This window comes from Triplophysa rosa, linkage group LG11 (genome assembly GCF_024868665.1).
Source record: "Triplophysa rosa linkage group LG11, Trosa_1v2, whole genome shotgun sequence".
Taxonomy (NCBI): domain Eukaryota; kingdom Metazoa; phylum Chordata; class Actinopteri; order Cypriniformes; family Nemacheilidae; genus Triplophysa; species Triplophysa rosa.
In genome coordinates, this window is record NC_079900.1 from 7,053,751 (window position 1) to 7,065,468 (window position 11,718).

The 11,718-nt window shown below is 37.1% G+C and overlaps 2 protein-coding genes across 2 annotated transcripts; both read right to left on the reverse strand.

The window, feature by feature from the left end:
- Positions 1–1,892: 1,892 nt before the first annotated feature.
- ifnphi3 (interferon phi 3) lies at positions 1,893–3,918 on the reverse strand. The gene is made up of 6 exons (XM_057346540.1): positions 3,195–3,918; positions 2,981–3,118; positions 2,807–2,893; positions 2,575–2,718; positions 2,353–2,445; positions 1,893–2,256 (listed from the first exon to the last, which is right to left on the reverse strand). Exons 1-6 carry the CDS (start codon positions 3,279–3,281, stop codon positions 2,164–2,166), a joined length of 642 nt encoding a protein of 213 aa, XP_057202523.1. The 5' UTR covers positions 3,282–3,918; the 3' UTR covers positions 1,893–2,163.
- Positions 3,919–7,405: 3,487 nt separating this feature from the next.
- rdm1 (RAD52 motif containing 1) lies at positions 7,406–11,462 on the reverse strand. Its single transcript, XM_057346278.1, has 8 exons — positions 11,364–11,462; positions 9,855–9,983; positions 9,255–9,434; positions 9,013–9,135; positions 8,691–8,853; positions 8,482–8,580; positions 8,286–8,365; positions 7,406–7,940 (listed from the first exon to the last, which is right to left on the reverse strand). Exons 1-8 carry the CDS (start codon positions 11,418–11,420, stop codon positions 7,854–7,856), a joined length of 918 nt encoding a protein of 305 aa, XP_057202261.1. The 5' UTR covers positions 11,421–11,462; the 3' UTR covers positions 7,406–7,853.
- Positions 11,463–11,718: the final 256 nt, after the last annotated feature.

Below are 11,718 nucleotides of genomic sequence, written 5' to 3' on the forward strand. Positions count from 1 at the left end.
TACAGTATGTAAATATTAATATGAAATTCCCTAAAACTCTTTTTAACCCTAAAAATCATGTACCAAGCCTACTTTACACTAGTTAACGATTCTTTAAACTTCAAACACTTGTTATAATCCCACTATTTCAGCACAGTTTAATTGCCCAATAGGACATTTCCTATGCCTTATGCATGACAGGGGGAGCAGTCAAGAAACTGAATAGAGGAAAGGAGGTCTGAGGTTTGTTTGGGGGATATATGATAGAAATACATAGCCTTTCCTTGCCATTATCAGAGAGGCAACTCATGAGTTGTGTGCCCCAATTTCATCACATTATCCTGAGTAAAAGATGCCTTTTGGTGAGATGCTGCTGATAATGCCCTTTGTATGGTTCCCATCAATGTGATATATCGTCAGTTGTGCACCTCAGCCTCATTGGGTTTTTCGGCCCTTTATCACAAGACACCTTCAGCCAAGGGAGGCCCACTGCAGGTTGATCAGACCTGGGTGTGTGTTGCATTGTTATGGTCATCTGGCAGCCCATGCTGTGTCCATCCACCTCAAACACAGCCAAATTATAGATGTTCTTCCAGAACAACCCAGAAAAATGTTCTTAATAGCCACAAGTCTAACAGGTCTCAAGACAGCATCCAGACAGCAGTCTGATTAAAAAAATATGCTTTTGTTCCTATAATTGACATAAATATCAACAATGTTTTGCTATTAGCAGTAAGTGAATGATGACTGAAAGACAGTACTGTACTGGATTTTAACTGTGAGCAGTGTGCAGCTGAAGAAGTTTAACCAGAGGAAATGATTTATGATTTATTGGCTATAATATATCTGCCTAAATTTTATTATCGGCCGATTCTGATAACATTAAAATGACCATTCATCATCCGTTACCGACATGGCTAATAATTTATCGTGCATGCCTACAATAATTATATGTGCAGTGGATAAACCATTTTTTCAATATTTTTTTAAGTTGCAGCAGCACTGATGAAACAGGCTTCCAAGGCATCTCGGAAGAATCCTCATCGGTTTTGCATTAAGGGAAATTCCAGGAGCCAACAATCAAAGAAGCTCTAATTGTTTTATACATTTTACTATTGATCTTATGACCTCCTGTTTAAAGAGAAAATGAGATGATTGAGGTAAGACTGAGGATGACCTCAAAAGCCCCACCTTATCCATATCTTTATCTCCATTTCCTCTCCCCTATGCTGGTGCAAGGACAACATTTTATTTATGGGTTTTACACTTCAAGGTCTTAAAATAATGAGCGGAAAAGGAGTAGCAAGCAGACTAGTACAATGGTACAGATTGTTAGTTTCTTTGAGCACACAGTTAAAATATCCCTGTATATATGCGCATAAAAGTAATTAAAAAATCTGTACAGAATTAGCTCAGTTTTTAATTCATTACTGTGAAATTAGATTTGATGATGCCTGGTAAACTATTGTATCTTGATGCACACAGAAATCAAAAGATCTCTTTAAAACCAGGACAAAGAGAGCAAATTAACAATGAATGTGCATCTAGACACAGAAGAAAAACAGGATGTGTTCTTCTGCAAAAGAGTGCAAACACACAGGATATGTGCATGGGTAAAGTGTGAATGCTTTAAACTGTGACCGCCTAAAACCTATCTCTTAAACATACTGTAATGTCTGCTATAAATAACTTCTGCTGATGCAAACAAATGACTATGCACAAACTTGTGAAGTGGCAGGAAACTTATAGGCTCTGAAAGTCTGAAGAACAATCTCAATATTTCACATGCTGGAAGCAAATCGTATTTGACTATTTCACATTCATCCCTACACTTTCTAAATATTCACTTGACCTTTTTCAATCAGGTTCCAAAAGTCAAATGCTTTCAAAACAAGAGGAGAATCCAGAATCAGTGCATTAAAAATATTTATTTTTCGAAGTTTTTCCCGCAATAAATAAAACATAAAAATGTAAAAAATGAAAAAGTGTAATATCAAAAGTACAATTACAGTAAAATTTTACTCGTTCAGTGATTCTTTTTGCTGTTCAGTGCTGAATTGAAATTGTGATTGTTTTTTCGTTACATCGACCAGGCTTACACAATAAATAATTAATAAATACAAATAAATAAATAAATAAATATTAATAAATAAAATAAAGCAAATAAATAAAATGTCCTGGGCCTCATAGCATATTGTCAGTGTTGTGGTTCAATATGTAGTCCAGTATGCGGAGAACCTCCTTTCTCACAACTTCCCATGCGCAGTAACTGAAATTCTGCAGAGACATTGACAGTGACATTCAGCATCAAAAACTGTTTCTGATGTAAGACCTTATACAAAGAAAACTTATAGTATGGGGAAGCAGTCTTACCTTTTGCTTCATATTAGCGGATATGGTGTCAAAGTAAACTTTGAGCGCAGCATCTTTGTCCAAATCCTGTCCATCTTCAGATTTGCTCAAGATCTACAAGACAAAAACAACCAATAAATGATGGCACAAATAAACTCATGTGAGGATTATTCGCAAATGGCAAGTTACTTTAATTGGGTGTCCCTGATATGAAAAAGAAAGAAAAGGTCAATTTTCTCTTACGCATTTGCTGTCATTAATCTGGCGGTATATGGTGTGTAAAAAACCATCCAACTTTTCTTCATTCCACTTGTCAGGAACACCATCGTTCTCAAACAGAGCGTCAATATTCTGCAGTGTCTGGTAAATAGCCTTCTCGACTCCATCCTGATTTAAAAACAGGAGTAAAACGAAAGGTTAACAGAAATATCAGTGCAGCCTAAAAACTGTTTAAAATTGTCGATGCACATGTTACCTGTTGCGTTTTGTTTGAATCAAAAACATTTTGAGGGAAAGTAACTGAAACATCGTCCTCCAGGCATTGCGCAGGAAAAAGCCCACCCTAAAAAGAATTCGGTAAATTTAAGAAAATGTAAACATTCGCCTCATACTATACACATTGTCTATCTTCAACAAACATAGGTCTTACCATAGTATCCAGGAGAGTGTATGATCTCTTCATCAAATGCTTCTGAAGGATGCAGTTTGTTGGAAACGAGTAAACGTGCGCAAAGCAGATAATGGTGCACAGCCAGGCCATACGATGCAGGTCCATTCTGACAGATGCCTAAAAGAATATTTAATGTAAATCAAATATGGCAAATATTAGGTCAAATAAATTAGCCACTAATTGTATTGCTTACCTCCGTGAATCTTCTTGTGTATCCTTCACAACGCGTTTTGTCGAAATGTGACAGACTCACAGTAGGTTTGGAGTTTATATACTGCATCTTTGATTTAAACGTGAAAGAGATTTTACACTTTCCACTACATCCGAATAGAAATGGGGCACAATTTTCGTTACAAATTTCGGTTTTCGAGTCCAGGGGATTTTTTTAATTATTCCTTTTCATTTTTTGCTTCTTTCATTCTAGTGTTTATCCCCCTTGAGGACCGATGTACCCGGGTTTATAAATGCCCACGAAACCATGTGTCATAAGTCAGATCGAGAACTACTGCTTTTAATTAATCTTAAAATATGATGTACGTGGTTTCAAATAGCCTAAGGGATCAACGAAACAAACACGCACACATTAAAACTAACAAACGAATTCCAAGCGACTGATGATTCACCGATACACCTGGGTGTCACTGCAGTTATCATGTGGCATGCAGGTACATGTTTTCTTATTCATAAAGGTGATGTTGAGAGTAGAGACAAATTGCATTTTTTTCTACTGTTCTTAGTCACCGTTTGACAAATACATATTTGCCTGAATGTTTCTGTTATTTATGGTTTATATAACAGAGTGAGAAATATAGATTTATTGACTTTGCAGTAAGCCTAACATACATGAGAGGTGTAATTCTAAGCCCACAAACCGACTATGTGCCATAGTAGTGTGTAGTTTATAGTGAGGTGCATGTTTCAAAATTGGAGCTCATTAGCATAAATTGTGTGCATGTCCTGTAATCACCGTTTTTCTCTGATATTCCTGTTCTCAAGATTCCTGTTTCTGGTTTTGGTTAGCTGTTTTAGATCAGACCACATCCACAAAGTTCTCACTGAGGCAAGCTACCATGTTTCATCAGCATATTATTATGATTGATGAAAATATAAAAATAATGAATCAAAGTGGCTCTTCCATATACCAATGCTAATACCTGTATATACACATATTCATACACATGAATATAAAGCACCATAATTACTAACATTTTTACCGTGTGAAATGGTTAAGGAGTTCCGTATACTGCAGGTCTGGTTTAAAAGTCCATTGGGCAATTTCCTGGGTGGGCTTAGATCAAGCCAGGTCTATAGGCCTAAATTAAATATAGGACATTTAAGAAGTTTTTTTTACATACATAAAAAACATTACTGGTGTGCATCTTGAGAAACCCAATGACATTGATATATTTTATCATGCGTTAAGACAGCTCAAAAGTACATTTTAAACTGGGACTATAGGCTTAAACCCTGTCTGGAAAACCACCTCACAAACATTAAACATTATTATTTTAATCTTAAATAAAACCTAAGAAATCTCTAGGCCCACAACAGCAGATCTTCTTTTGACCCGGTGAGATTTGGCATGTGCACTCTAAAACAAATCCGTAAAAATAGGGCACAATATACTGTATTAATATGAAGGAATTTTCCGTATTCATTTTTACAGTTGTTTGACCTGTATTTTACATTTTGCACTACATTAAATTGCGTTAAGGGAAATGTCCGTAAAATAAAGGAAATGTACTGGTAATTTTCTGCCAGTACTTTATCCGTTTTTTACGGGATTTTTTTTACAGTGGTTTTTAGCCATGTCAGTAAACCCCAGAATGTGTGTATAACGTCAGCCATGCTTGTTTCTAGCGAAAACAATAACTGGCACATTTCAGTCTTTGGAAAGTGAAAATGATGAGAGGGAACTGAAAGTGTGTGAACAAGTTGAGTGAAAGAAAAGATCACACGATTGGTTTAAAGTTTAAAATAGCACCTTATGACAAGAATTAAACGTAGTTGGTTTTGCCAATCCGCCTAAAGGTAAACAGATCAGCAAGAGAAGAACGTTGCACAAGTAACTTGGCAAAGCAATAAAATATATAAATGGTTATGAATCAGCGACTGTTTGCGTCTTTCTTTGGCAGACACAACATCTAGCAAAGCTTTGTTCAAACCAGAACTGCACAGACTGACTTTTTAATAAACTTCATATAACACCCAAAATGTAAAAACAAATAAAAAATGTTATTTACTGATATGATAAGAACATGCCCCTGTGTAATTTATCTAATTTCACACATGGGCAACGGTCGCCTTTGCGACCAAAAATATTAATTTGCGAGTGATATTTTTGCAGAGTTCGCCACTGTGAGCATGCAGATTTGGTCGTTTTTGAAGTGTTTCCTACGGAAATGCCGCACTTAAAAAAAGCTATGTACCGAATGCCAACGAGAGAGAGTGAGAGCTGTGCAGGTACCTCACTTCCCGACCCCAAGAGCTGCTCTAGCGACACACACTAGAGGCTGCGGTCTTTCCTCGTAAGAGCGCCTGATTCCCATTCCTCGTAGCAGGAGCGGTGCGAGCGGTTACACCAGCAGCATGGGCTTTTTCAAGCATTCTCTCCGTTTTTCCACGCTCAGCGCACCAGAGCCCGATGAGGCAGCACGGAATAAGCGCATGCAGATCTCCGCAGAGAACTCCATGGAATTCCGCGGATATTAGCGCCTGTTTTGACAAGTATACAAACACAACATGAGCGCATTACTATGATGCGCTTTTTGCTGTGACAGATTTTAGTGAGCCTGAGGACGAACAAGGTGATGTTTGAGACGTTTAAAACGAAGCTAACTACGGAGAAGTTCAGGGAACGTAATTTATCTGTCTATTACTTGACGCCACTGGATCATTTCAAATCCCTTCAAAGCGAGAACAAACGACATGCGAATTCTCTTAAGTTTTATTTGAAGTTATCTTTTCATTGTGAAAATTTCAATATTACAAACTATAATCAACATAATAACGTATTAACAAAACCCCTTTTTTTGCTTTAAACTCTATAAACAATAAAATGTTCACTCTTTCATTAGTAGGCTATCAATTGGTCTTGACATGCACCTTTTCTGTTGGTTCAAATGAATTCAGAGTACAAATTTGGTCTGGTGTGTATGCATTAGAGTTTAAACAGTCGTCTTAGCATCAATCAATAACAAAGCTTCTCTGCCTCTTTTTAAATAAGCAGAACCAAATCTGCTATCAACTGCATTAAAATATATAGTGTAGACAGGCAGCATTTTAAGATTATTTTAACACATTTGTGGACAAATGTAAACACATACTATTCCGCGGAATTTTTCAGATTTTCCCTACATTTTAGTGCAGAATTAACATGAAAGTTCTGCAGATTCTGTATGGCCTTGCTTATGAGGAAAAACTTTATGTGAGCAAAACCTATGAGAAGAAAGATGTACACACAACTGGATAACTAAAAGTAAGTCATTTAAAAATGTAAGTTCATGTTATGTGGTTCTTCAAAAAAGTGGCCTGTGTTTTTCCTCTATATGAGCCAAGGGTTGCTCCTCAATTGATTTTTTTTACCCTGCATGGGTACTTTAATAGATACAAGTTAACAAACGTTGTAAAAAGCTCATTCAATTCTCATTATTGTCATTGTCAGGTGAAAACCTTGTCTCTTCAAATCTTCAGGAATTGGGAAAAATAACTGAACAATATTTTATTTTTAAAATAACTGAACACTGTGTCAAAGTTGAAAAGCTCTTTTTAATACTTTTCATTAGTTAAATATATGCAAACCCACAGACAAACATGAAGGGTGACCAATAGGAATCATGAAATATGGGGATAAAAGGTTTCTGCCTGATAGCAACGACATGAAATATGAAAGCCATAGCATTTGTAAATATTTATTTAAATGCTAATAAACATATTTTGTAATCAATTTATACTGCAATGATGTTTGTTAGTGAAATATTTTGAAAATAGGATAAAGAGTTGCCTAAAGTAAAAAGAACTGTTATCATAATCAGCAGAATAGACTTAAGGTCAATTTATTTTTATATATATTCATGGTGCAAGTCCTCCCCCAGCTGAATCTTGGTTCCTCTTAAAGTTTCTCCCTCCTTTTGCCAAACCATCATCTTAGGGAGTTTTTTAGTTTGCCACTGCTGGCCTTGGGTTGTTCAATTCTTGTTAAATCTGTAACGGACTTGAGCATCAAACACTGCCACCTATTGTTGAAAATCTGACCTGATGGAGACGGAAAAATGGCCTTAACCAAGTTCAATTAAATTAAACATTTTATTAAAATAAAATTGAAACAGAACATTTTACAACTAGAAAAAACGAAATTCACTATAGACAATTCCTTCAATTTTTTTATATTTTATTTTACACATAACTTTAAACACAAAACTCATTAAAATGCAGTAAATGTGCTACAAACAACCCTCTGTCATACTGTATTCAAATGTAATAAAAATCACAAAGTTATAAGTAGTAATATGTCCAAAATGACAAAAATATAAATGACATGTAAATATTAAGTCAATATTGCTTTCCAAGTTGTTTATTAGGCCTCCCAGAATTTCTAATGAATTTAAGTCCTGACCACTCGGCCAGACCTTAACAGAAAAGTACCTAACATTTGAAAATAATATTTGCCCTCTTAATCCAAAGTACCACACCTCTAAACCATTGCCTCGATGAATCAGCAATGTGTTTTGCAAGAAACCAGACAAACAGCCTATCTTCTTACTTAAAAGAGAGGAACTTGTATCATTTTGGTCTCACTTATCTGGAAAATATTGGCATCTTATGGGTAGACAGAGCTGGTCTACAGCGGGTGTCAATCCACGGGGAGGTCCCATGGGAAATCCTGCTCAGCATTACTGTCAGCAGCACCATCAAACTCATTCCAGGAGATGTCATTAACCTGGCAGATGAATTGCCTTATTGTTAGTTCTCTGATTGGCTGTTGCTAAACCACTGGCCAACTGGACAAGAACTGAAAGTGACTGGCTAGTTCTTGTGCCTCACGACAATGGTTGCTAATACTGAACCCGGTAAACATAATCATACTTTTGACTTTAAAACACTTTCAATGAAAATGTTAACTACAAAACTAACATTCAATGTACGTTTGATGAATCTGTGAATTCATTTGATGAATCACTAATGAATATAATACAAGAAAAAAATCTATAATTTAAAATGTATAGAGTTTATGTTGCTGTAAGTAATTTGTCATGACCTATTGTTCAGACCTTTGAGCTCTTACCTTAATGACTCCTTCAGAGTTCGCCTCTGGAAGAATCTCATCTGGATCAAACCTGCATTCAATTGCTACTTTCCCATTTCCTGTAAAACAATAACTACATTTTTTCAATATTTACCATCACATCATCTATGCATTCACATCAAAAACAGATTACAATGGACTGTATAATGAATGTAAGTGATGTACTGATACTTACCTAGGACCATGAGAAGCACTTTTTCAAAGGCCCCGACTACAGCTTTGTCTTTAGCTTGTTTCATAAGGGTCCCTCTTCTCCTCAGCTTTTCCTCTGGGTCTAAAACATTTAACTGATTTAAGCATGTTTTTCATCATTACCTGTTAAATCGTGAATACCCTTCCAAAAGCACTTTGCTTGTTGGAAGCTAAATGTTTATGTAAACTGACCCCATGCACTGTCAATGATCTTTTCTGCCACACCAACCCCCTGGCAGCTCACGCCATGCTGTGGAATGGTCAACTCTACTATACAGCCATATTTCAAAAACACACTTTGGCTGTCGTCTTCTTCTGGACATTCAGCATCCACATACTTTGAGATGTCCTTCAACTGTTGACAAAAGACTTTTAATATGTAATAGTCTAAAACCATGCATGAATAGATATGCACTTAGCATTGATTAGTGGAAAATTCAATGTGAAGAGTCTACTCAAAGAACATTGCACAATACATTACATGACATTACACTTAATGATTGCTAGCCCTTACAGCGATAATGCGAGTAGACCAGCCGCTGAAGCCCAGGTAGTGATTCGCCAGGTCCAAACATTTGGATAGACTGAGGGGTTTGGAAGTATAAAAGGCGAGATTATGTTTTGTACTCAGTCTGACCTGGGTGGTTGGCAGAAAGACAGAAAGAGAATGAGATTTACCATACAATAAAATAACATGCTTTGACTTTTTTTGACAGAAGATATGACTACAGCTGTATCTTTAACCCATGCTGCTACCTTTAGAGGAGAGTTCTGAAAGAGAAACTGTTTGTCAGTGGCCCGCTGAGCTTTGGAAGCTTGTACTGCCGAGTAGAACTTCACCAGCGCGTAGAACCCCGGTTCTGCCACCGTGGCATTAGGACACACTTTAACCAGATAGAGCGCTCCAAATGCTGAATAAACACGCCAAAGGGATTCCTGAAACGGTGAGAAGTTCAGCCTAAAGCTGTGCAATTTACACTATACTGGTGATTTTGCCAGGAAAATCCAGTCCAAACGGAGCTAACGTTACTTAGGAAACTATAGACCAAGGAGAATGGTCGAATCTCTTGAGAAAGAGATGGGTTTTAATGGCATGTTTTGTGCAAAATATGACTGTATTTTTAAACCAACAACATTCTAGTCATATTTTTCTACAGTATTTTTATTATTATTTATTATTGAATATCACATAGTCTTTGAATTGAAAGCCATTAGTGCTAAACAGCAACACGTTTAGCAGGAAGGCTACTAGGAGCTAAATAAACCGTATTCTTCATGTACTAAATGAACAGTATAATAGTTTTTATCAAACAGTGCTAAATATTACACATTGCATGTGTTACGTGCTTTACTTACAAAAATATATGCCTCTGAAAATATCGGTTGTATGTCCCAAATAAAAATAGTTTTGTTGTTTTCGACAGGAACTTTGAACTCAATGATATCGACCTCAATATCCATTGAAATACGGTCTTTGAATACGGTCTTCGTAAAACATAAGATTGAAAATAAACAATATTATTTAAATAAACATTCACTAAAAGTTACCACAGTTCTTTCATTCACTTCCGTAAACACAATCGTAATTCGCGCTCAATGACGTCATAGACGACGTAACGTCTTGTGATTGGACTTTGTCGGTACACGATCCGGGATGCCTGCACGATCCGTTCTGCGCATGCGCATAATGACGTAGTAAACAACGTCACGGTTTCCCTACACTATTGGTATCAAGCATGCGATGAAACACTTCACGGCCAGACAGCACAACTGGCGGCATACTTTTGTCGGCTACATTGTGTTTTTCATTTAACAGTTCATGGCGGGTCTATTTTGATGTTTTAAAATGTAGCTTACGCTATGCATTACGATGTGTTTACGTGGTTGCCAATCCAAAATAATAAAGGAGTTGTTACATGAACATACACGATTTTGGTTACATGTGGAATAAAGTCTGAGTCTTGAGAGTCTGTCACTGCAAACCTTCAGTTTCCTCCATACTCCCCTTTGCGATTCATTGCTGCATGGCATTAGGCCTACTTAACTTGCTGTGTTTCGATCTGAGGTCAGTAGTATTGTGAAAGACGGTTTTTATTAAAAGCTGCTAATATTAGTTAACTTTAAATCGACTCATTTTGTATTAGTATGGGTCTATATAGGCTAATATATCTATCTATATAATCTAAATGAGGAATAATCCCTTCAATGGTGTTTACAGAACACAATAAGGAACATAATATGCATTTCTGCCTAGACTATCTGCACTTACATGAAGAAAGAACTACAAACAAGTCTGGGGAAACGTTACAGAGTATTTCAACGCATAGTGTGCACACAGAAGTGACATGAGACCAGAGGTGGACAGTAGTGAAAGTCGCGGTACAAAGGTGCTCAAGCGTGGAACAGATCGTGCAGTGTCGTCGCTAAACAGAATTATCTACTACGTCATTATGCGCATGCGCGGACGGATCGTGCAGGCATCCCGGATCGTGTACCGACAGACTTCATGCGGGCCGTGACGCGGCCAATCTTCTGACCTCAAAATACCGCGAGAACACGAGTATTGTACGCCACACTTCTTGTCATGAGGTATCGAGTCCCCTCTCGATTTCGAGTTTTCCAATAGAGTCTAGCTGCAGACGATGCACTCTCAGCCGAACAACATGCATCTCTATGGAGTTATACTGCGGACTATATTAAAAAGGAATTGCAAACTGCATTTGCAAATGCGTTTTCTATTTGTCGTGTCAAAATTGTGACATAATTCAAACGCAATTGCAAACCGTTTGCATTTGCATTTACGCGAACGTACAATGTCTGCCAAATTTCAAAAGGAAAAGCAAAGTCTATTTGCAAATGAATTACCCGTGTCTTACGAGTATACGACCCTGCCAAATTTAAATCGCAATAGCAATTCCCCATATGCCATTTCACTTCCTCTGGTGTCGCGTATTAAGCCTGCCAAAACTCAAATGAAATCGCAAATCCTTTGCATTTGCGTTTCCTCCGACTTGTACAGAAACCTGTCAATCAATGGCGGGGGTGGGCTTATTCAATGGGGCGTGTTTGTATCGGGAAGTGACGTCCATTCACCGTCGACTGGAACTTAAGTAGATACATACATGTGATACAGCTAAACACATGAGGAGTGAAGTTACAACTGCACTCACAATCGGCGTTGTAAACAGTGCAGTTTTCAGTTTTTTTGTTTGGAAATAAC